The sequence below is a fragment of the Protomyctophum bolini genome (genome assembly GCF_963924005.1).
Source record: "Protomyctophum bolini genome assembly, chromosome: 15".
Classification (NCBI taxonomy): Eukaryota; Metazoa; Chordata; class Actinopteri; order Myctophiformes; family Myctophidae; genus Protomyctophum; species Protomyctophum bolini.
This window is the reverse complement of record NC_137876.1, coordinates 13,534,165-13,560,448: the sequence shown is the minus strand read 5'-3', so window position 1 is coordinate 13,560,448 and position 26,284 is coordinate 13,534,165. Positions and strand designations below refer to the sequence as shown.

Sequence of the window (26,284 nt, the reverse complement as noted above, 5' to 3'; positions counted from 1 at the left end):
CATGTAAATACAACAAATTGAGCAGGGCACTGCAGGGAGTTGCACCCCGTTCCGGTAAACCAGAAGTACGACACCAGTGCCTTAGTTTTTGTGTTGTCATTTACAGGTCCTTTCGTTGAAATGTAAATTTTACATTTCAACAGTGTGTGTGTGTGTGTGTGTGTGTGTGTGTGTGTGCACGCTTCGATAACCAGTGTTGGACCTGTAAGGGTCCATTTGGTTGATGAGAAACGAGGATAACTTTTTTTTCAAAATTTAAAAAAACATGGGCTATAACCCATCGTTTTTTTCATTTTTGTCAAATCGTCAAAAATGATAGAATTAATCTGGAACAGCTGAATTATTTTTGGCCATATGACTTTTCAGCCCCGCCCCTTGACACTGGTACAGGTTACAGTGGTCATTACACAGAGACACGACCAGCTCACTACTATAGTTGTTGCCTTTGCGCGCTACAGCTGCCTGGAAACGAGCTGAGAGACGCCGCGCAAGAGGAGAGGAGCCACATTGCTGAACCCAGATGCAGCCAGGAACAGCAGGATCTCTATCTGACACAAACAACGGTTCATTCAGGGTAGCTAACCTGTCGCTGAGAAGGGAAGATCCTGCCGAAAATGGGCTGCGCAATATCAGGTCTAGTAAAACCAGGTGGTGTAGCGCGGAACACAGAGGATGCTGCTGCTGATTCTGCCTCCGCACGTCTCAGCGAGGACCAGATCCAGATGATCAAAGAGTCGTGGAAAGTTATTCAGGACGACATTGCCAAAGTTGGAATTATCATGTTCGTCAGGTGAGATGAAATAAGGCACAGGAAAGTTTCAGTATCTGCATGAGAAAGGATCCACTTTCAGGTAAAACAACATGAAGCTTATAATCATTGATTAACCACGTATTGTTAGTCTAAATTATCATGTTATAGTTTTAAGATCAAACAAAATTATTGAAAATGGAAGCTAGAGAATAGATTAAATACCCTACACTTGACAGCATTGCATTTATCTAGATTCTAGTAAGAAGACACTAAAAAAACTAAAACCATTGTCTCCACCATGCTGGAGGCATGGGGAGATAGAGACAATGGGCTGTATTTTGCGTGTCTTAAGTACCAGGTCTTATTCCCTAACTTGAGTAAACTAAAGACCTGGAGGCGTGATCAATGCCATTTGGCTATTCTGAGTGGCCAAAGAGCATTGATCACGCAAAATACAGCCCTATGTTTCAGCTGTCTGTTACTTATAATGCTATGCAGTGACCTGCTGCCACTTCATATAGGTTTGTCTTTGGTTGAATGTGATTATAGCAACATTACATACTGTTAAGCAATGAACTGCATATTCCTTAAAGGGAATATTTTCCATAAAACGGAATCTACATTGCACTATTCAAATCAATGGTTTTTACCATGTCTATTTCAGCCTGTCTATAAACCAAGATAACTGTCACTGTGAAGCTGTGAAAGCACCATGAACATGATGATGTAGCGTCATTGTTGCCTAATGTGATGTTTTGGAGTTGGTCTGAAGATACTGATTATTTGTGGGATCATAGATTTTCAATTGTATCATACTTACATTCAAATGCGTTCTGTCATCATCAAACTATAAATGTGCCACGTCTGTGTGTGTGCGTGTGCGGTTACACCCGTTTGCCCCACCGATTTCAAATTTGACACACGCGTTCCACACCACCACAGGGAGTGCAGTGTCCTGCCTTGAGTCAGTGGCATGCACCATTGTCCAGAAACACCACAAAAGGCTCTGGTCAGGCTGAGGCTCTGCCAGTGGACCTAATGAGCCCAAGTCCTGTCAGTCGTCACCTGTGCAATTTCCAGCCTCTGCCAATTGATTTCCATGACAACTCCACACCTGCCAATTGATTACTTAACCAGTCCACTTTTCACAGTTTGCACTCTCTTCAGGCACAGGCATACAGACAGAGAGATCTGCATACATACAGTATGTGCACAAAAGGGACACAGACACATAGTTAAAACGTTGACAACGTTCAGGTTCCCAAAGTGCATTGATCTCAAGTAGGCCGGTGGCCCGACGGGCACATACAGGTTCACCATGGGTTCTGTTGTGTCAAGTCCCAGTAAAACCATCATGGGTTGGTTCTGTCATATAAGTATCCCTGAAGGTCGTCCATTATTCATAGGGCAGCTCCAGGATTTACGTCAATTTATAAATGGTATCATCACTACAGTCGTCACTCTGCTCTTTAGCTCCAGGTCAGAGGTAACACGTAACCAAACTCAAACCTAAAAAAGTGAGCTGTACATTACATACAAAAGAAAATATATACATTATATTGTATGGTAGATAAAGAACCAGTCAACAGTTATGAAAAGCTTGCTAGGGATCACTCTCCACTTCTCTTTCTCCCCCTCTCTATCTCACACTCTCTGTCTCTGTATATCTCTCTCGCACATCACTGTACACATCACATGATATTAACAATATCTTAACAATATTACATAATAATACACACCTTAAGGTCTCATTCAGCATGGAGAACAACGAAGAGTAAACACGTATTAAACAATGACATTGATCGTCTTACAGCCTGGAAATAATGGGAATACTAAGAATAATGTAGCACTGCTGTGGTGTTTGTTGTTAATGAGGACAGACAGATGTTATGCTGCTGCTGGTGGATCCAAGAGAGACTCGAGAGAGTGACTACCAGGCACACAGCGGACAGCTCAGATGCCGTTCGGGGGCCTCGTCCCTTGGGGTTAATCCGAGACAGTTAAGGAGATTGACCTTAACATGTTAGCCCTGAACTATAGGGCCCTCCTGAAGGGCCTCCTCAGGCAGGCACGTGCACGCAGAGGAGCCAACTAGTGCCCGGGCCCCCACCTGTCATAGGAGAAAGTGCCCTTTTTATGCCTACATAATTTATCTCGGTTCTTTCTTTCTTGCATGCTGTATGGGAGAGCCACAGTTGCTCTCTGCACTGCTCACATTTAATACAAAATGTAGATTATACAGGTTATAATCTACCCAACATGTTATGTTGTTTTATTAGTGGGTGCTGTTTTCCCTTTTCTGATCTACCTAGTATATCTATCCTGCACACCACACATAAAAGTGTGAACTTGCTAGGTTCTGTTACGCTTTTGAACTGGTTAATCTGTCAAAATTCATCAAATCTAGGCCTGGGCCGTGGCTCAGCGGTCCAGGCCGGTAGCCCGAGTCTGGCAGTGTGCCGTGGGCTCGACTCCCGATCCCGACGGCCTTCACTGCATGTCTCTCCCCCATTTCCTGTCAGCCTACTGTCTGTCCCTCTATAAAAAAAATATAAAATAAAGGTGAAAGCAACAAAAAAAAACCATAAAAATATATAATCAAATCTATTCATCATTATACCATATATAACTATAACTTCACTGGGTCTATGGTTATGTCAAAGTGACGTGACCCTGTTCCGCCAGCCCAAACTCCCATTAGTCCATTTTATTATAGGATGCTCAATTCACCCTCCCCACACATGTTTGTGATGGCACTGTTATTATTGTACCCTACTGTCTCACCTGCCAGATAGCTGGCATACAACAAGCATTCTGGAATCTTAATGCTGGTAGAATAACCAAAAATAATTTGGTTGAATTCTCTTTCAAAACTCATGGTGTACTTTTCCTACTGTGGTCATTTCATGGGTGCCATCTGAGAAAAGCCAATTATTGGCTCCAATTAAAATTCCACTTGCGCTATTATGTGTGTGCGTGTTTACGTTGGATGTGAGGACTTTGGAGACATACAAGTGCCATTTCGATTTACACTCTTTCTATGAGATGGGGGAGGGAGGAGTTGGATCAGAATATTCAGAAAGCATATTTCACATCAAATTCATTCCAAGAGGAATTCTGAAATTACTTTTCCACTAACAAGCTCCATTCATCCCAGGCCATGTACAGGCACTCAGAGGAGCCAACCAGAGATGATGGAGGGACGAGTTGGATCTGAATATTCAGAAAGCATATATTGTACATTAAATTCATTCTAAGAGGAATTCGGTAATGACTTTTCCAGTTTCCACTAACAAGCTCCATCCATCCAAAAACCCACAACACGTGTAAATTGCACACAGTGCACAATCCTCAGCGTAAATGTATCCATTTGTAATTCTGCAAGAGTTAAATTAACATTCAGAACCTTACAGTGTAACATTACACATTCAGGAGGATTCCGGGGACTCATTTAACACTTGAAACCCACTAACCCAGCATCCCTATCCTGAGGGAACCAATGCCAAAACATAGCAGATCTAACGTGTCGTGTTGCAGTATATATATTCTTTTTTATACATTTGGGTTTCAATAAGTAATATAAAAAGGTGTGACACATTTGTTGTTCGGGCCATACAGATGCTTTTTAATTTTCATTTTTTTACCAACCTGCTGGTGTCCCATATTTTGGTCATTAAAAAATATATAGTGTTTTGATATATACACAGTATATAGTGTAATAGCTGTGGCCGGTTGTGGTTCAGGTGGTAGAGTGGTCGTTTTAACGAGTCCATTAAGGAAGGATCCTGGTTTGATCCCCAGCTCCTCTTGGATTTGGGTTGAAGGGTTAGACACTGAATTGCTCGGGTGAGCAAGATGGTGTTGGTTGCCTCCACTGTTGGTGTGTGATATCACAGAATCACCATCAACCTTCTTATCTATATAACTAATGACAACTAATAACAAACATATCGGTATACGCAGAGACTCTGTAATCTTGTTTGTTGCTTCTGCTCACCGGGGCAATTCAGTGTCTCAAGGAGTTGAACACTTCAACACAAATCCAAAAGGCGCTGTGGATCAAACCAGGATAACGGTTTAATTAAAACGGCCACTCTACCACCTGAACCACAGTTATCACAGGCTCTGACAGTTGTATAGGTAGCCTATATACTATACTGTTGTCCTGTTTTGTCGGCACTTCTTGTTTTCCTTTTCTTGCCTGTATTGCTGTATACAACAGTACTTTCTTTCCTTACTCTTTACATGTACCTGTAACTCTTAACTGCTGTGCTGCCTTTGGGCGACTGATTTCCCCCCACAGGATTAATACAATTATCTATCTGGCTCTTTCATTAGTTACTTTTTACACAATTATTTAAATATGAAAGCATCCTACCAACCATTATACTCTTGCTGATGCTCTGTAACGTGATTTGTTCTTTACAAGAAAGACTTTAAAACAAACTTCCATATAATCCCTTCCTGATTGAATCTGATTGAAGTACAATACATCATCAAACATCCACTTCACAAGAATAAGCACACCATGATCCAAGTTTTGAGGATTTATCCAACGAAACAATGAAACCGAAACAAATTAAGTGTGAGACTTGATTGCTACTGTAGGTCTTCGATTGCCATCTACATTTTGGAGAAGCTATGTAGGGAGTTTTCAGGCAAAGTCTCTGAGCCACTCTCTGCTACACTTGCTGATTTTAGATTAGACCCAAAAACTGTAGAACTTCATCAACAAGCCTATCTATCTATCTATCTATCTATCTATCCGCCTGTGGTTAACTCTGTAGTTACGTGGCTGATTGGAGTTAAAGAGCAGGGCTCCTGTTCGTAACAGCTGGGGCTCCGTTTACGGTACATAATCGCTTGATTGCAATAATTTGAGATAATCACAATTATATGTGCATAAAAAGAATGACACACAGCAAAGGAACACGCGACACGCCGTCAGGCTGGCATTGGGGCCTAGGGTGCCCAGACCATCATGAGGTATTTTTGAGGTATTAAAAAAGGTCCTTAAATTGTCACTTCACTGCGGTGGGACCCCCCCCCCCTTGTTGAGAACCACAGCCCTAGGAGATAGGACAGGTTATTAAACCTCAGTGGAAATGGGAGTATGATTATGGGTTGCACACAGAGAAGGCTTCCTGATTGTGTCTGACTCCTGACGCTGATTGCAGCTGGTGGCATAAAACAGTGGGGAGGGCGATAATGAGGAGCAGAAGCAGGATTTGATGGAGACGGTGCGTGTCGTAAAAGGGCACAATCAGATCTCTATTCAGAGTATTAGCAGTGGGGAGGATGTCTTCTGGATGAGATACCAACAGCTAATTATCATGTTGACACGTGTGCTCGTTGTAACTCTTCCGTTATTAAATCAAATTAAAAAGGATCATACCCCTGTCAATACATGCCGTTGTCACAGCTTTGACAATGTTGTACATTGTTGCTGCACAATGTCATAGATAGACATTTTCGCATTATGGGCTTTATTTTTAGATAGCACATTTGTTTACACTTTGTCCAAAGTTATTAAATGTTAAGTAAAAAAAATGAGTTGAAAGCTGAACACAGGCAAAGAAAAGCTAATTTCTATGTTCATTATGATGACATCTATAATGAAAGACCTCACATTTATCATTTGATTGCCAAAAACAATAATGACGTGCCTTGTTTGCTACGGTCGACAGGCTAACAAACAAACAAAGTGTTAGCAGCGTAGAGCCACTAGAGCCGGCAATGAATTTGCCTTCCTCTTCATTGACAAAAATGTAGAAAATGACAAGCAGTCAGTGCATCCACAACGGATACAGGATATGTGTCCAGTTAAAATTAATTCAAGTATCATGACACATCTTTATCCGATCAACCATGAAAGCTCACAGTACATTATACATCTGAAATCCAAGCTCCCGCTGATGCCATAATATTCTGCCAACTGTTTTTATCTGGACTTTTGAAATCAATCTGCTTGTGAAACCCTAGCATATGAAAGCTGATGATTGTCTGATCAGAGCCCCATCGACTCCCATTATGAAATTAAACAATATATAAATGTGAACACAAATTTGTGGAGCTACTTTTGTGGCCTACGGGTGGCATGCACGCAAGATTCGGCATTGAAGATGATCAATCTTTTCAGTAGATTAGCTCTGGATACACAGACAGACAGACTCATAGATGACTTGCAGAGTCACACCTGACTGGACAATTATTAGCTTAAGAAATTAAATTCCATACCATATTGGAATTAATAGGATCCTGTGGCTTCCTCAAAGATCAAACAATCCAGATAATCCTTTTCAAAGTAATACAAGTATACTGTGAGTCATAGTCAGTGGACTAAACATATCTGACTCAGACCTCTGGTACAGCAATTTAAGGCAGTGGTTCTCAGAGTGGTGGTCCAGGGGCGAAGACCTGGTTAACACACTGCTCCGGGCAGTGCACCCCCCGCGCCTCTGCCTCCCAGTTCTTCTGAGTGTGTGTATAGTGTCAACACACACAGAGACATCTATACATTTTCAAATTCTATTGTTGTTATTATGCTTAAATTATCGCTTTGGCTAAAACACTGAATCCCGCAGATAAAGTAGGCTATGTACATATAACTACAGGCAATAACTACAGACATTAATATAGTCTACCGCATATGTACAATTAGCCTACATTTAACAAACAAGCTTGATTGAAATTTGTAAATAGGTCAATACAAAAACTGCTACGAGGATAAAACGTATCAAAACTTACTTTATCAGGTATAAAGTAAAAGGAAAACATGACAAACTTATGGGTAAAGGGGCAAAAGAACTGGGAGGCGGAGGTGCGGGGGGTGCGATGCCCGGAGCAGTGTGCAAACGCAGTCCTCACGGTCCAGGGACCCTCAAGGCCTATTCATACTCCAGTTTTCGGTGATTAGGTGACCACCGAAAACTACAACACGACGTCACGCCGTGGTCACGCCACGTCACTCAGCGCTCACCCAAACGCATCTTTATTTATTTATTTATGTTTTTACTAACCACTAATGGTGGTCATCTTATCTTATCTTATCTTATGTACACTTTCAGAGTTGCGGGGGTCCTTGAAATGAAAAGGTTTGAGAACCACATGCTTTTAAAGTCCCCTCGGGTTGTGTGCGTGTGTGTGCGTGTGTGTGTGTGTGTGTGTGTGCTTGTACGTGTGTCCGTTTGGTTAGGCTACTGTTAATGACCAGTGACTCACAGATGTCTGCTTACTGTTGTCTTGGTAACAGGTTGTTTGAGACCCATCCTGAGTGCAAAGACGTGTTCTTCCTGTTCCGAGACGTGGAGGACCTGGAGCGCTTGAGGACCAGCCGGGAGCTGAGGGCACACGGCCTGCGGTCAGTCTCCCTTCGACCACATCATATACATCCATCTCAGCACAGTAATGCAGAACACAGCACAGACTATACAGACAGGAGAGAGGGAGAGAGAGAGACAAACATGCAATGATATATTTATTTAGTTTTAGTGCTGGACCTTCATCAGGCCTTCAGTTTGCCTGATGAAGGTCTAGCACAGAAACATTGCTATACATTTTGTTTACCACATGAACCCTATTCTGTCAACCCTTATTCTGTCAAATCATAATAAGTGAATGGCGACAGTAGTTTAGACATGTCTGCTATTTCATTTTCATAACTCAACATGGTTTGAGACTTTCATACAAAAGTACCATACGGTAACATACAATTGTCATTAGAGATATAAGTTTTAAAAAATTACACATGCGTGCATGCACACGCACACACGCACGCACAGACACACACACACAAAAATGACAGAAAAATGCTCAACACAATCACTCACGTGCATGTACACACACACAAACACCGGGTTCCTTAAGGTTTGTGAACGTTGGGTGATTCTGTCGCAATACATTATATCAGGATTTATTGTTTGACAATTTGGCGTGGATGCAGCATTTCAACAAGCACCCCGTGTTCCACTCAACACAAATTATGCCTGAGAACAGTGAGAAGTGAGAACACAAAGGTATGTTAGGCCTCCAGCTCCCCTCCAATGCATGTCTGGTAAGGTCAAACTGCCCTTCAAATACTCTCAGGGACACACACACACACACACACACACACAAATGACAGAAAAATGCTCAACTCAATCACTCACATGTGCATGCACACACACAAACATTAGAGGACACAGACCAAAAACACTGGATTACTTAAGGTTTGTGAACACACACACACACACCGCAATGTGTATGACAAAAACATTGCATTATCCAACTGTCATTTTGGTTGTACTGTATGTATGTGCTGCGTTGACAAGAGAGAGAGAGAGAGAGAGAGAGAGAGAGAGAGGGGGACGGACGGACGGTCGGTCGGTCATATGAACATACAGTATGGAATGTCAGAACAGGTCAGCTCCATATATGGAGATCTAAGGGTGGCAGCGGGGCAGTGTCTTCAGTGTACAGGGTTTGATGGGGGCCCAGGTAGGGCCTGGCCTTAATTTCCGGGCCTGTTGAGAACTCTAGATTTCGCCGGCTGCTGGGCACGGTTGTTCAAATATTGGATAATCATTTCATGTCAGACTCAGCTGTTCAATTCAATTTGATGCAGGAAAATCCTTTGTGATTATGATTCCATTTGTGCCAAATGTTACTGTCTATCCGAGAGTTCTGCAATAAACGCAATGCAATCATACAGCTATATTGTCTCTAAAGGATGATAACTATTTAAGACATTGTTTTAACTCAAGTGGATGGCAGAGTCCGCACAACTACGATAGTGGTGAACGATTCGTTTGGATCACTTTAAGACTAGGGCGATTTCATGAATGATAGAAACACTGATAGCCAATCAAAATCCACCAGAAGTACATAATGGGATGTAATCTGTCTCACCCTCGGAATTAGTAATAGTTAACGGAGATGAGGGGACAATAATGAATAGCTAATGCTAGCTGGCCTCGCATTACCTCAGGTAGCCTACAACTATATTGTTTCTTGTCTTGTCTTATCTTGTTTATCTTGTCTTGTTTGCTTAAAATATATATTCACATTTTCAAGATTTGTCTAAAATAGCAGATCTACAAGTTTATAGTGCGGCACTATGTCATGAGCAAGTATAAAATGATTTGTTAAAATCTGAAATGACACGCTTTCCAGGTCTGAATGGGTAAATCATAGTTCATTAATTTCAGGGTGATGTCCTTCATTGAGAAGAGTGTTGCCAGACTGGACCAGCTAGAGCGACTGGAGGTTCTGGCCGTGGACCTGGGGAGGAGCCATTATAAATACAACGCCATGCCCAAATACTACAACGTAAGACTGCCGCTCATCTACACTGTGATTAGCGTTGGTGGAAAGGAACAAATTGCACACACCCTAGTCTTTGCTGTAATTGTGTAACCTCGTCACATAACGTTCGAGTACTTTCTAAACGACTGAAATTCTACTTGGTGTAATTTAAAGTTGAATTTCTGAAGTTTAAGAAGTACTCGAACATTACGTGACAAGGTTACTAAATTACAGCAAAGATAATGTTGTTATGGCCCAATCAGGATTCAGGAGAAGATTCCAATTTCACTGAAGCTTCGAGAAATCTTTCTTGTAAAGAACAGATGCTCATATTCCCATTGCTATGGGGCGTTTGTTCAGTAACAGCGGTATAGAGCGTCGCAGTCCCGCCCCCTACCAGGGCCCAGGAAATGATTCTCCGTTCATTTTCCTTATAGACATTTTAAAAAGTATTTATTTAAAGACGTTTACGCCGCGGACAAAGCCAACTCTTGTCTTGACAAATCATGACAACAAACAAAATTTTTTGGGCCAACAAATAATTAGAAAGTTTTTCTTCTTTGTAATTATTTGTTTGGTCCAAAATATTGAGTTTGTTGTCATGAGTTGTCACGACTCGAGTTGACCTTGTCTTCTGCGTAACCGTCTTTAAATAAATACCTTTAGAAATGTCTATGGGAAAAATGCATTGGGAATCATTTCCTGGGCCTGGCGTCGTCATGAAAGGGGGTGGGACTGTGATGCTCTATTGCCACATGCATCTCTCAAGCTCTTTAGTGAACATAAAATACATTTTCAGGTTGGGTTCCCAATTTCCTCCAATTAGGAGAGAGAACTCATACAGGATACAGGATAAACAAGTGAAATTGAAAGTGATGAAACAAACATCAGAGATTGGATGAATCATCCAATCTCTCTCCTGATTGGATGAAATGCCACAAATATTGGAAACTTGTGGTAGGTTACAGTAGAGCACAAGTTGCTCTGAACGGACCAGGCACTTTTCATCTCACTAATTTCAGTAGCACTCTAGATACAAAGATACAAATAAACTGAATGAATTGGATAGCTGTCCTGCTACCTGTAAAAGATTATACATATTAACCCATCATTTAGACCTGGAAAGCCTATATGTTTCCCACCTTTCGATGTGGGAAAGCATCCCTGTTATTTTAGATATCTATCAAAAGTAACAGATCTACATGCTTGAAACGCATCGTGAAGCGATACGATTTGAGCTTGAAGATCTGCTAGTTTTTGTGTTTTCTGAATTTGAAGCGTAAAAAGTCACAGTTTTGGACATGAAGTTTCCACTTTCCACCCAACATAGACTAGCATTGCAACATTATTACATTATATGTTTAGAATCGGCATCAGGGCTTATTACAATATTCCTCATGTAGTATGTTGATTATTTTTCAGTACGTTGGTGCAGAATTCATCTGTGCAGTCCAGCCTATCCTGAAAGACAGATGGACTCCAGAGCTGGAGGAGGCCTGGAAGGTAAAACGGCATCGTTCAAGTGCCTCACAGCTTTTCAAAGTGGACCATATATATATATATATAAAATACCGTATTTCACAGTGAAATACAGTGGGTTGTGAGCTTGTAGATTGGCTATTTAAAAATAAAATAAAAACAAAAGCCATTTCGCAACAGTGGGGGCAAAACATATGGCTTTTTGGAGGTCCTTGGGGCCCCATGTGTAGCTGTTTGTCATCAATAAACATTCTTTCCGGGAATCCACTCTGCCTTGCGAAATAAGCTCAGTGTAATCCTCATGTCAGTAGTAATCAACAGCAAGTGATTGTCTGTGCCAGAGTTCTGTTCGTTTGTCGGTGTGTCACACTGAGACATGTCACATGCACCCCAGTGCAACATGGCCTTGATAGATGTGAGGATTTACATGTCATTGAAGCAGAAATGTCACATTCTGGCATGTCACAACCCTAGGATCCCTGAAATGTTATTTATGCAGCAGTGCTTGCAAATAAAGCGGTTTCTCTCCTTCACAGACTGTGGTGTTACCAAGGATAGTATGATACCATTGATTGATTGAAGAATGTATTAACAGATTGGATAATTACAGTACATTTCAATCACAACTCAATACAAAACTGTTAACTGTGGACGGCATTTGTCAGTGGAGTAAGGCTCTGTTCAATTTAGAGTGAACCAACAGGCACAGCACCCTGACTCTGACCTGAACGGAACACTTACTGTAATTAGTATCATTGCCATTGGTAACACATGTTTACCCTAGTATTTAATACTATGGTCTGGTATGTAGGTCACGGTCACAGCTAACTGCTTTTATATGTTTAAAAATGTACAATTTAATTAGTCCTATGAGAATATGTTTTGCCTGTTAATAATAAGTGCAGTATTTCACAAAATCATCAAGTTATTTATTTAAAGTGTTATCTAAAGATTCCGGCACACGACAGACTTAAGCTTCCATGTGAACTGGCATTCCTGGTGACTGTCAGCAATATTGTACTGACAAGTTTGACTAATATTCTCGGCCATTACAACCATATCTAACCAGCAAACAAAATCTTGTCACACTTTCCCTCAGGGCTGATGCCCCGGGCAAAATAAGCAGAAAGCGTTTGTAGATTACGCTATTATATATAGGGCGTAAGTGAATAATGTGGAGAACCACCTTAGATTGGATGTGCATGGGGTGGTGCACACACAGGCATCGTTAACTAAATCAAATGCAATAAAAGCTGCAGTGTTCTTGTGATAGGTTGACGTGGTACCAATCAAAGTAGGAATCTAATATGTGAATGAAAAGCCAAATTCAATCACAGAAATCTTATGGCGGAGCCAAACAGGTGATTGTAATCAAATAGGAAGTGATCCAAATTAACCACTTAAAGTCCAGCTGCAGTGGCTTTTTTGCAAGCTTTGTTTTGAAGTTTGCCTGGTGAAACAGAGTGAACGGAAATCAGCCGATTGTCCCTAACGGACTATGGGATCGATAGGCTCCACTCGAGGCAGAGAGAGAGAGTCTGAAGTACGTTTGTTATTATCAATTCTTATTTCTTGAAGTGACCTCAAATATTTTCAGCTGCATATTTTACTGATTTTAGTGTACTGTTTAATCAAGCTGTCACCTTGAATTAGATTAAAAATAGAGTAGCGATTCATAAGAGATAAGTAGCAGCCATGCATGTAGTACCAATAACCAATTTATAACGGAATAATCTAGATGCAGAATATAGCCTATGCTATATATATATATGCCATATTCAGGTTCATGTATGAACCGGTAGGAAATGTATCTATTCTCTATATATCGCGACACAGTGTATGCAGGCAGCCAATTTTCGAATATGTCACATTATGATAAACATATACAGTATGTTGCATATATAAAAAATATGTATCTCCATGTGTGTGTGGGGGGGGGGGGGGGGGTTGGGGTGCGTCAACTAGTTTTTTTGTTTTTTTTTTGGGGGGGGGGGTGTTTATGTCAACGAATCACCACGAAAAGGAATTGACCTGATTGTCTGATTACTCAAACATATAAAAAATAGCATGTTGCGTTATGAGCTTGTGTGTATATATGAATATATATATTCATAATACATATTAAGTAATACAAAAAGAGTAATGCCCTCTAAAATCCATTTGTTGCTTTTGAGGTTGCAGAGCAGGCCTGTCGACCTATAAAAACCACTTATATATTATAAACTGCTTTTTCTGGGTAAACTTAATAGACATGCTCCTTACAACCCAGGTAATATGAAATGAGGAAATTGAAAAGGGACGATGTTGGCCCGGGGAACCTTCTGACTGCTTCCAGCTTATCTTGTCCACTCGCCATGTATGCCTGTTTCATATCAGTGTTGCTAAAACCAGCATCAGGTATAATCAAGTAATTTGGTCAGTTGAGTGGACAGCTATTGTCCAGGGAAATTGACCCACATGGGGAGAACCACTGTGTGTAGACAGTATGACCATTAGTGCCCAGGGCAGAGCACTTTATCCTCTGAACAAGCCATCTCTGCTAACTCATAGGACATGGAAGTCAGAGTTAGACTTCAGCTTTAAGTTATTCAAAATATACCAAAATCGGAAGAAACCGAAACTTTCATATCCACCCAATATACTACGCTTAGAATGCTGGCAAAAACTAAAGGTAAGACATTTGTGTTTGTAAACAATAGTTTAATTTAGTTTTCTTGCCTCATTTTTATTTCAGTTAACTAAAACCTTTTTTTCTCTCTGTAGTTGTCAGAATACTGTTATTTGTCAACTACAAATAACCTTGGTTCACACATCATGGTGCACATCATGGTGTTCTTCTCCTGCTCCAGGCTCTGTTCCTGTATGTGACCAGCCACATGACACAAGGATACCAGGAGGAGGAGAGGAACTGCCACCATCACACCACAGCCTCCGCATTGCTTCACAAGAGACCAGACAAGAAGAACACTGCCCTTTGAGACCCCTGGAAAAGCGTTGCTCGCCAAAAATATGTTTTATGGCGAGACGAACAACGTAGTCCAAAATAGTCTTTACTGCATCAGACTTTTTTACGAGCAAGCATAACACGGACATGTGGCACATGCTGCTTAGTTGTTTATACAGTATATATATATATTAGGAAACTCCTCAGCGTTCATGTAACTATTACTTTACACAGAGGTTTTTGCTGTGGTGTATTTATTGTAGTTTTCTACATTGGTCCCGTTTCCACATTTTTGCATGTTTCTCAGATTTAAACAAAACTGCAGTAAATTTCTAACAAAGCACTTTATTTCTTAAATTATCATCTGCCGTATTCCTCTCTTTGTTAACATGAATCACAACAAATGGATGAACTGTCTGTTGTAGTTGTACCCATCTTGTAAAATGTAAAACATAATATATAGTATACTTAATCTCAATATTTTGCAAATTCTATAAGCTTATATCAAATGCCTTTTAGGAAATCTACTAGTTAGAATTTCTCCATTTAATTCAGACTTCTCAGTTTGTTAATCTATTTACATTTGAAACAACCAGTGATCCTAAACTCTGAATAGCGAATTTCACAAACGTTTTAGGTGGGATGCTTTTAAAGCTGCAATCTGTAACTTTCATACCTGACCTTCCTACCCGACCAGCCCGTAGGAGATCTACTCCTCCTATTTCACACTTTCATGGATTTTCAAAAATAGCAGATGTACAAGATCACAGCGTATATCTGCCATTTTTGAGAAGCACTGTTCCAACTCAATTGTTTCTGAAGGGAAAAAAACATAACGTAGGTTGCAATTAGGTGAAATCTAAAATGACAGATGCTTTCCCGGTTTGAATGAGTTATGTGAAAATAATTTAAAAACAGAAAGAAGCTGTAAGTCATTGCATTGGCCAAGCGATAATTATGAATCGGTTCCGCCCAGTTCTAGCCCCTAGATTGAATTTAGATGTCAGTAGACATATTGGTAGGTCGATATGTCTGTCTAGTGTCTACAGAATAAGCTGAAGCTAAAATTCGTCAATAGAAGAGCAAATAGACCAACCACAACCACCGCACTTATTCTAGTTGTGTTGTATAAACCACATGAACCCTAGATGCACTATTCTGGGGGAAATATTTGACAAAAATAGCAGATCTACAAACTCAAGTGAGCTAGACCGGCCATTTTCCGCACATAGATTTGGTGTCGGGGGAGAAGGGTCAGACCAGGCATAGACCATGGGGAACCGAGGTGGTTAACTTTCCACCTGTTTTTTTGTGCGACACCATCATAAGTGGTTAACATACTCTACCATACAGACTACTCAAAATAAAGGTTTTATTCGCTAAAGAAAGTTATCGATTGCAGCTTTAAGAAAAAACAAATAAAAATGTGAGAACCGTTTTGTTCAACATTTAAAAAGGAAAACACTCAGGAGATTAACCATACCTTCCAATATGAAACCAAATACTTGTCGACTGTTGATAAAAAACATTCCATGCTTAAATAATATGGCGTTTCTCATCATTTTTGTGCACCGACACATTATTTTTTTCTAATGGAAAAATTAAGTAATTAAATCAGATCTGTGACAATGCCATCAAATCATGCAAATAAAAATTACAGGATGGCTCCGAAAGGCATACAATGGGGACAAAACTGAAATAAAAATGAAAGGCAATTTATCAATGGGCTCCCTCCTTTTGTCCACTGTAAAGGTGACAGTTGTTGATATAACTGGGTTCCTATGCAGAGATGTTAGGATGGGACGTGTTGCTTCGATAAAACTCCACTTGTTGCATGCTCCTCCAGTAGAAATCCTGAGGTTTGCCGTCCCGATCCACATAAGACATTACTGTGCACAAACAGCGATATGATATCAAAGCAGTCACGTGGTGGAGAATGGGGTGAACATGGAGGGGACTGCTGTTTACAGGCCAGTTGAAGCCCTGCTCCTTCAGATAGAAAAAGGCCAGTAGTCTACGTCTCCATGGTAACAGTATGGAAGAGTCAGTTGCTCATTGGGTGGCTTTAGTTTTTTTGCTTTTACTACTTTTTGCTTTCTTCTTAAGTCCGTCCATGTGCGCTCTGAGGAGATTGGAGTACGCCTATAAGAAGGTTCAAATGGGAAACATTTAGTCGCTTTTTAAGTCTGTGGTCACTAAGATCGACTGTAGCATAATACTTCTTTGACTGTAGCATAATAGGGTGCAGGCTTTAGTTCCGACATACTATTGATCCGAAACCTCAATCCTAACCTAACCCTAACCGCAAGCACGGGAGCAGCGCATGTCGGCCCATCGCTTTTTCGCATCGCATGTCCCCCCACTTCGGATCTTCGGTGTGTCGGAAAAGCGTGCGCACCTCGCATAATACTGCTTTGACTGTTAAATAGAATTGTCATCTAAAATAGAGATAATTTTTTTCCCCTTTCAAGGGCCCCCAGTTTGATACAATTTTTTTTAATCCCTGTGATCACAATTGACACTTTAGTTTTAAATCCTCAGAGTTACAGACAACTACGTAACTCATAAACACAGTAAAGGTTCACTTAAAATCTACTAATCCAAAACAGGATACCTACCATCTGGAACTTGATTACTTCTTTGGTGCTGACCTGGAAATGCAAGAAAGTCGACGTGAACAACAAATTAAGATGTGGCTCATAAGCCTATATTAAACCCCATATGCTTGAGAGGGGCAGTGATTTGGCCAATCACTGCTGACCGGCCAACTGGAGAGTGTTGTGGTTAAGGGTAGAAACACTAAGAAGGTTGGGGACCACCTGACCTGTCTTCCAGGCCAAGGCTTTATCTATTAGAAATAGAAAAGGATTATAACTTTAAGGTGTTCCACTGCTCTATACTACCATTTTATGTTTTTGCTCTACATTAAATATCTGCAGAAAATAGCATATTTGCAAGCTCATAGCGTGGCGCAATAGTGACACGCTATTTGTGTGGTGCTATTTATATGACTTTACGGCCGTCTTTCAGGCTAGACTGCTGATGTGTAAAGTTACCTTTGAACAGCCAGTGCACCGACCGCTGAGTTGCTTGTCATGAAAATCCACTTTAAAACGGTGTAATTTTTCAGAAAGGAAGCCATTGAGGGTTGAGTATGTTGAGTCTAGTTTGCATTATGAGGATTTATTTGACACAATAAAATAAACTGGCGATAGTATTCCATGTGGGGCAGACGGCCTGTCACTGCCAGATTTGGGAGAGCAGCGCAGCTTTGTTGTTGCGAGGAAAGCGGTAAAATTAGACTTTCGTGGTTGTTTTCGTCTCAGATTTAGTCCGACGGAGTGTAACAGTATAACTCCATGGGGACACAAAAGCGACACAAAAGTAGGACCCGGAAGTATCTCAGGAGGGGGCGCTCACGTCACAGCTAAAATACTGAATTGTAAACAATGTAGACTCAATTTCCCATAACCCTTTGCACGCCGGAGCGACGGACCTTTTGCAATCACGTCATCAAAAAGCGTCTCATATCCCATTCTGTCATTCATTAAACAATGAAAACATAACTCGGGAAACTCACAAATCGCAGGGAAATTAATTAACTCAAGCAACTAGTGAATAGAAAGTCAAAGTGTTAAGTTAACACCTTGATTGCCTGGGGTTATTTAATCCATTAAATCAGTGCGCCCAACGATTCATAGCAGCGGAGAACTTTTACAGACGGACCGGATGTTATCCCGGATGTGGCTTCAGCAGCTAAATGTAGCCAAAACACTCGACAACGGGAGGTATGATTAAAACTACTGCGACTAGCAACTGGACCGCGGTGGGGCGTCTAACACCAAATAAGAGTTAACGTTTTAAGATTTTCGGTCATTTTCGCAACAGGCACTGTGGAGCGATGCGATCGGTTTTGATATCAATAATCTACTAATTCGGAGACCTCCGTCTGGGGTCCTTAACCCCAGACGGAGGTCTCCGTCCTATGACTGCGAGATGTACATTATAGACAGCAAACTCACCACTGTGCTTATCCGTTTCTTGCCGTCCGACGCTCTGATGAGACATTTGGTGTCTACTGGTTCAAAGGACTCCGAGTTGCCCTTCCTAGGAACCGGTTTGGTTCGACCGTCATCTGGAAGGTCAAACAAAACAAATAAGTTTGAATCCAGTAAGTTGACTCAGTATTAAAAAGGACAACAGGCAATGCCATTAATTGCCTTAATTTATAACTCCAGATTATGTGAGGATTGCCATTTTGCGCCCAGCAGCAGGTAGAACACACTCACATTTCTTCAATGTGATGACAACACTACCAGCGCTTCTGCATTTCTGGAACAGCCGTGTGAGTTCAGTCAGAAACTACAAGAGAAGCAAAACAGAAGTGTCAGTACAGTTAAATGACCCGTGTCCCTCCATGCAGCCACTTCCCTTGCGACTCTTAGTGTACAAAGGGAACCAAATAGACCATTGTGTGTATTGTTGGCTTACAAATGCAATTACTACATTATTGTCTTTGCTACAATGAACTCCTCCAAGAGCACATGCAGTTTTTAATTTTACCACATTTTTAAGTGTAATATAATGGTAATTTGGTGGAGAAGGCAATCAATGAAAAATCCAATCAATCTGATTCAATCAAAAGGCTAGTTGTCTCCAGGGGAATAAATATTCAGAATCAGGACAAAGACAGACAAGTCGCTGTTCTTTACTGAGTGATTGAATACTTGTTGACAGTTTGAAAAATAAAAAAAAGGTACAGTGGTACAGATACAAAAGGATGCTAAAGGGAAATTGTAAAATTGGATAACCCCCACACACACACAAGTCCAGAGCTGATTTCCATTGTGGTCCTCTGTATTACATTGTGTGTGTGTGTGTGTGTGTGTGTGTGTGTGTGTGTCCTACAATGCATTTTATTTCACTTTTCCCTGGAGAGAACTACCATACAGCCTTGTGCTAGAGACAGTCATCATATTATTTAAACATGAATGACAAACACATTCAGCCATATGGGTGTTTTGTCAGAATGTAATATTGTTTGTAACTCGTGTAGACAAACTAAACTACAGTCTGTGAGAGTTGTCTTGTGCCAAGGCCGTTTGAGAACGTTTGAACCACGATGAAAGCTCGGGGAAAAAAACAAACGACAGCAAACGACGAATAAATCTACAGTCTCAGTACAGTAGGCTAGCATGTTAGCATGCAGGGCTAGCTTCATTGGCTAACGTTACACAGCAGCAACAAGCTAATAGTATTATACATGTGGTAAACCCAGCAAGACAGACAGGGACATGTGACAAAACATACATTCTGACAAAAATCACAGTTTGACGGTTTTGTTTGACCTCACCGAGTCGTTTTCAAGTAGCACCATGTTGGTTCCCGACGGGGATTGAGTCGCACACTTATAGTGTTGGGTGGTAGCACTGTAGGCTAACTAACTGCTGCTACTAACTCCTCTGAGAAGCACACGTACTACAACCAAGCCCCGCCCCGCGCTGCTGCTCTTTCAACTCAAGTCATAATGCCTGTGATTTATTTAGCTCTACTGCCACACACTGGGAAGGCGACCAATCACACTGTTCATCCAGACCTTACATTTGACAACACAAAAAGCATGTTGTGTTTTAAACGTTTTTTATAAAAAACAGTAAAACTCCACATAACGATGTACAGTTACAGCACTGTTAAATGGAATGAAACCCTAGGGCCTATTATAGGGCTGTATTTGCCAAAAACTGCAGAAGGGTAACATGGAAGGCTTAGGCTACACTGATGTAATCAATGTAGACCTAGAAAGCCTGTGATGATCTAGGGCTATAATCAATGCAGGTGCCTGCAGCTAAATTGAGCTACAATTATATTATAATTGATGTAGTATTGTTAACATGAAAACAAACTACAAAATTCAGTAAGATGTCATACATAAAATTGTTGATTCATGTTAATTTCAACATTCAATCACAGCAAAAAACAAATAGGCCTACGTAAAAAAAGGGGGGGGGAGATATAAATACAGGTCTAAGCTCTAAGCTTTTGCTATACTAGGGATACATCAATGGATGTGAACTGCTGATCATGACATGGATGTTCTCATGAATACCATATCTTGTGAGTATGAAAGCGCAAAAATGATATAATAGGGCATGCAAACCTCGCACCTTTGGTATGCGAATTCGGATAGGCATAAATATAGCAGAACAACAACAACAGTGCATCAAGAGTATTAAGCCAACAATGTTACGAGCAAGCTTCAAAAACATTTGAAAGTGTATTTTATTGGAGAAAAAAAGGCACATTTACATAGGAACACGCCATAATATATGAAATAAAACTAGTCGCTACACAGTGTTGTTTTTGTCGACTAAAACTAAGACGAAAAATATCAGCCTTGCATTCCCTATTGCAGTGACAGGAGACACATTAACCTAATCCTCTTGACAGCTGGTTACAGTCAGGGTATTGAGGCAGGTCAGCCAGGTGTATAGCGTACTGGGACTGCCAGTCCCTGTGAAACACGGCCCTGAGCTGGCCATGCAGACTCTCTGTGCTCCACAGCGGCTCATGGGAAACCACCAGGCCCACTCCAGCTGTGGTGGAGAAGTAGTCCTCTGACCAGTTAGAGGTCCCTGGGGAACGCAAGTAAATCATTAGCCTTTTTTATCAGTAAACAACACACCGATGTGTGCATTCCTGTATGAAACGTAAACCTGTAAACCTCTCGATTTGTAGAAAAAAATAAAAAGCCGTAGCCTAAATTCCATAAAAAATATATACCAATCTAGAAGCTCACAATTGTGAGCTTGTACAATTAAAGATATATAATATTTTTTTTGTGGCTTTTTCTGCCTTTATTGATAGGTTGAAAGTAATCTGACAGGAAATGGGGAGAGAGATGGGAGGAAGACACGCGGCAAAGGCCATCGGGATTGGGAGTCGAACCCGCGGCACACTGTCAGGCTGGCTCAGCAGCCTAGGTGCCCAGACGATTGAGCTTTATGTTTTACATTTTGACACATTTTTATCCAATCCCGCTCTAAAATCCACCTACCAATATATGCTTCTTTATCAGTCACCATGTATTTATTGTGGTTGACTCTGGAATGGGGGATGTCAGACTGATTTCCAACAGGCACAACGTACATTTTCTGAAAGAGTAAATATCATAAACACTAAAGGGTCAATATAGGATCAACAAATGGCATTGTTAATAGTCACATAAGTAGAGTGCAGAGAGAACAATTTAGTGCTTCAAAGAAACTAGGATATCAAACCTTGCACCTGTGACCTGTCTAATCTAAATAACATACTTTATGGTCAATAAAATAATCAAAATAACAAAACAAAAAAAAAACATATCTGCATAGTATACTGTAACTATAGCATCTACCAAAAGGTGAAAATAAGTGATACAAGGAATGAGGGGGGTGCTAGGGGTGAGGTGGAGTCTAAACTGGTGGAAAATCTAATGAAGTATAATGAAAATATTCTTAATACAGCACATCTCAGCACGTCTCACTATTTGGATACTGATGTTCTGGCGTGGGGAATCCATTGAGGTTAGAGACTGAAGGAAGGGCAGCATGGCCGGGTCAGAGTCCCGTCCACAGCTCATCAGCATTCGGATCTTAACTTTCCGATCGAACGCAGCCCTTCTGATGGCGTTGTCGATGACCGGCCAATATCTAATGAAGAACAAGGACTAAGTGGTACACAAGATCTCCATGGAAACAGATCAGACACTAGCCATGATTATTTTTAAACAGTGAACTTTTGACCTTTTTTTAATGCTGTTGGAAAACCCCGTCTCCCCCAGGTTTCTCACTATAGAAGCCAGGAAATCATGTATACCTTTATCTTTTTAATATAGAGTCTGTTTGTCCCTTTTTCGAACTCTTTATTTTTCTTGAAAGTCATTGGTTTAGACTTGTCAAGTGGTGATTAATGTATTTAACTTTTCATTCACAGAGTTGACACAGTGGTCTAAACTTGATGATGGATGATGATCACAATGGGCTCTGTGAAAAGTGATGTTTGGTCAAGTGTATTGATGATATTGTACTGTATGATGAGTTTATCATTTTTTCTTTAAGTTAAAAGCAAGTAAAAAGCAAGTTAAAAGGTGGTCCTGGTGGGACTTGTTTACCTGTGAGGCTTTTTAAACCGCGTTGTAGGGAAATACTCCATGACAGCAACATGTATGAATTCTTGAGCCCCCGAGATGATGGAGAGAATAGCCTCCAGGTCCTGGGTTCTAGATGAAGGGCAAAATGCCCGAGGAGAACCCTGAGAAAGATACAGAATGATGTCCCAAAACAATGTAGCCTACAGGAATACAAAAATGAGCTTTAAACTGTATATGTATTTGGGGTCTGTAATATATTTGTTTACATTGGTAAAGTTTCTGAAGATTGAAGTAAAATACTGTCGACCTACAGTATATTTTGATTTGTGATGGGATAAGAACGTTGCTCATTATAACTCTAAAAAGACTATGGATAGGGATGTTGTTATTTCTAATGGAAACTATGTCCCAATCCCTCCCATTACCAGTACAGTACGAATCACTTGTTGTGCCAAAGTTATGTTCTGTCCAACTGTGTCAGTGTCACACAGAAAATAGGAGATATATAAGCTCACACGCATTGCATCTGCAACACGTTGTGAACATATAGATCAGCTATTTCCGGCCCATGACATTGTCCTGTATGAATTGGGCTTTAGGAATGTTGCATACATATTGAATGAATGGCAATTAAGTTCACATTGATTGAGCTCCGTCTCCACTGCATTGGAACTCACTCACCGAGAGGTAAATTCTACTGGAAACATTTTGAGCTTTCACCACTAGGGGGTGGTGTATGTTGATGGCTGTGTCATATTCTGAGGGCCAGGGGTCAGGTAAAGAGCTGTTGGGTTGTCCCATCGCCCAGTAAGACCCAAAGATCTTATGGAGGTCCTCTGCCAAACTAGTGCAGTTGTAGATGACCACTCCCAATTCCTTTACCTGGAATGGGAATTCAAAAAGCTTTGTCATGAAGCCTCAAGCTTGGTAGAACAACTACAAATATAGTGTTTATCAACACAATAAAAATCTACAAAGTAACTAGCAACTAAAGTTTTCGAATAATTATAGTAGTGGGGTAAAAGTACAATGTTTGCCTCTGAGATGTAATGGAATAAGTAAAAGTATAGAAAATTGGAAGTACTCTATAAAAAAAATCAATTGTACAGTACTTATAGTAAATTAGTTACTATACACCACTGCAGGGTTATAATATCACCGTCACCTGAGTGAGAGATCTCCAGTCCATGTTGGCACTTCCAACAAATAGATGCTTCCTGTCAACAATCCAGAACTTGCTATGTAGGACACCCTTTGTAAGGTGCCCAAAGTTCACCTCCTTTACCTGGACTCCTACAAAACAAAACAACAAAAGACAACTGAATTGTGGAAACAGAGGGTCATTTTCTGATTAAAATATCCGTTAGAAGCTCTGAGGTCGACCTAGACCAGTGGTTCTTCACTGGATAGAAGTTAGTCAAATGACAGAATGTATAATCTAACAACAAATATCTTCTCTTACGGGGGTCCCTGGAACAAAATCCTTTCAATGTGGGTCTGAGGCCTAATGTGTTATCAATTTGATGGTTGTTGACATGAAAATGTTTGCGAACCACTGGCATAGTCATAGACAACACTGTAGCTAAAACACCTATGCACTTACTGTACAGGTATAATCTAACCCAGCTGAAGATATTGATTTCTTAGTTTACAAACCTTTCCGTTTCAGGATGTCCAAATCTGTGGAGTTTGTATGAATGCTCGGCACGCTTGTGACCAACCGCACTGACACGTTCCTGGATGGCAACGCCTCCAACTGCTCCAGAATACCCTTCCCCTGTCAATAACAATAAAACTCAACAACTTTCAACCTGGCGTCACCGTTCGGGAACAGTTTCTAAATTCGAGAAAATTAACAGATCTACAAATGACGCATTTATAAATGGTGCATTTATATAGTGCTTTTAACCAAAGTGCGTTATAGATTGTGCATTACATTCACCCATTCACACACAAATTCATACACTGATGGCAGAGGAAACCATGCAAGGGACCAACCTTACCTACACAGCTCAAGGACACTTCGACACCAAGTCTGGGGGAGCTCGGGATCGAACGAAATTGGCTATTAGGCTACTGCCTATTTTTGCGTCATATAAAATGGCCAGTAGGCCTATAGTCTAACGCTTTTTTTTAATTTAAAGGGTGACTTGATTTCTAATGTTTCCATGTTTCTTTCTCATTTGAGACAACTCACAGGTGTATCAGAGGAGGAGTTGACATTGACATCTTCACCAGTTAAAGTCCAGTAGAAAGAGGACACTTCCACTTGTTCAGTCGCCATGGAGAGTAAATCCTTCCAGGCTTGCTCCAGAGGAATGCCGACAGTCACATTGGCATCATATTGCACATACAGAGGAATGCTCTCCACAAGGGTCATTCTAGGGATACAAAATGGCACCTGCTGAATGAATTGTGACTCAGAACTGTACTTTGCATCACCCTGGTTAGTGTGTAGTGGTTCTCAAATATGTTCAAGTGAAAGGACCCCCAAATTGATATGTATTTAGCCGCAGACCCCCGTTTGTAAAGGTTTTATGCCAGGGACCCCCCAGAAGAGAAGATTTATGTAAAGGGAAAAAAATGATTAAACATTTTCAAAAACAGCAGATGTACAAGCTTGTTAGATCTGTAGATCTGCTATTTTTGAATAACCAACATAGCCTATAAATGGATAAAGTGGATAGAATGATTGTGATTAACTATTTGTTATGATCTGTGATTTACTATTATACTTAACACTAGTCTGCACTGTACCGTCAATCTCCAACAAAACAAAGAGCTTCTGAGCTTCTAATGAACATGCACAGTACATACAGGGTTTAAACTGAGGTGAATATGTCTGACCTGCATTGGTCGTTAGAAACATTGCTTCCATCAGGCCCAGTGTGCTGAATGGGTCTCTCATTTTCCAGTTTGTCTCTCTCCAGTACAGCAATAGCCAGGACTATACCCAGTGTAGTCAAACAGAGTAAAGCTACAACTATTGTCACAACACTCCTGGATCCCTACAGTAGGAGCAGAGAAAAACAAATGTGTTGCTGAGTAAAGTCAAATGACAAGTGAAGGTGATACATTAGTTATTACTAAAGGTGTATTCCTACCTTTTTATTTGAAACATAAATGTCATGCAGTGTGATACGGAGATGACACCTACCTTTTTATTTGAAACATAATTGTCATGCAGAGAGTGATACGGAGATGACATTTTCCCTTCTAGGTATTCCTGAACAATAAAAAAATGTATTAAACATTTTTGAACTATGGACTATCATTACATTGTAGTCCATATATCATAACAATAGATTATTGTCGTATGAAAAGTTGTGAAATAACACATTTTGAACCAGGTGCAAGAACGAAATCGCATAGAGTACCGGTAGTTATCTTTCTCCATATACGTATTAATCTAATGTCTTATTTCAAATACTGTATAGGACATTTAAGTAATCAAAACAACTTACACAAGACAGGCTTCTGATATGGTTGTTTTCAACTAAGGATCCCTGATAGGTTTCTATTTAGCCTCAAATGAAACTTAAGTGATACTAACGTGACTTGATACTAGAATGGTACTAAAGTGAGGTACAGTATGTTAATATAGTAAATGCATTCAAGACTGGGTTCCCTTTTCGGTTTTCAGTTCTTGTTTTAACATAAAACTAAACAATGGCGTTCCAGCAGCTGCCAACTAACAATA

At 40.5% G+C, this 26,284-nt stretch overlaps 3 protein-coding genes across 3 annotated transcripts; 1 reads left to right on the top strand and 2 right to left on the bottom strand.

The window, feature by feature from the left end:
- Nucleotides 1-614: 614 nt before the first annotated feature.
- On the top strand, nt 615-14,653 carry xgb (x globin; the record flags this gene model as incomplete). Its single annotated transcript, XM_080783754.1, has 5 exons — nt 615-790; nt 8,004-8,111; nt 9,937-10,057; nt 11,456-11,536; nt 14,362-14,653. The coding sequence occupies 5 exons, from the start codon at nt 615-617 to the stop codon at nt 14,488-14,490; spliced, it is 615 nt and encodes a 204-aa protein (XP_080639880.1). The 3' UTR covers nt 14,491-14,653.
- A 1,161-nt stretch (nt 14,654-15,814) lies between these two features.
- Nucleotides 15,815-19,937, bottom strand: srp14 (signal recognition particle 14). The gene is made up of 5 exons (XM_080783755.1): nt 19,810-19,937; nt 18,746-18,818; nt 18,479-18,591; nt 17,075-17,107; nt 15,815-16,598 (listed from the first exon to the last, which is right to left on the bottom strand). The coding sequence occupies exons 1-5, from the start codon at nt 19,831-19,833 to the stop codon at nt 16,509-16,511; spliced, it is 333 nt and encodes a 110-aa protein (XP_080639881.1). The 5' UTR covers nt 19,834-19,937; the 3' UTR covers nt 15,815-16,508.
- Nucleotides 19,938-20,717: 780 nt separating this feature from the next.
- On the bottom strand, nt 20,718-26,148 carry pld4 (phospholipase D family member 4). Its single transcript, XM_080783282.1, has 11 exons — nt 26,049-26,148; nt 25,742-25,810; nt 25,432-25,592; nt 24,782-24,965; nt 24,241-24,361; nt 23,750-23,877; nt 23,266-23,466; nt 22,606-22,745; nt 21,979-22,144; nt 21,511-21,607; nt 20,718-21,088 (listed from the first exon to the last, which is right to left on the bottom strand). The coding sequence occupies exons 2-11, from the start codon at nt 25,790-25,792 to the stop codon at nt 20,883-20,885; spliced, it is 1,455 nt and encodes a 484-aa protein (XP_080639408.1). The 5' UTR covers nt 25,793-25,810; nt 26,049-26,148; the 3' UTR covers nt 20,718-20,882.
- Between the last annotated feature and the right edge of the window lie 136 nt (nt 26,149-26,284).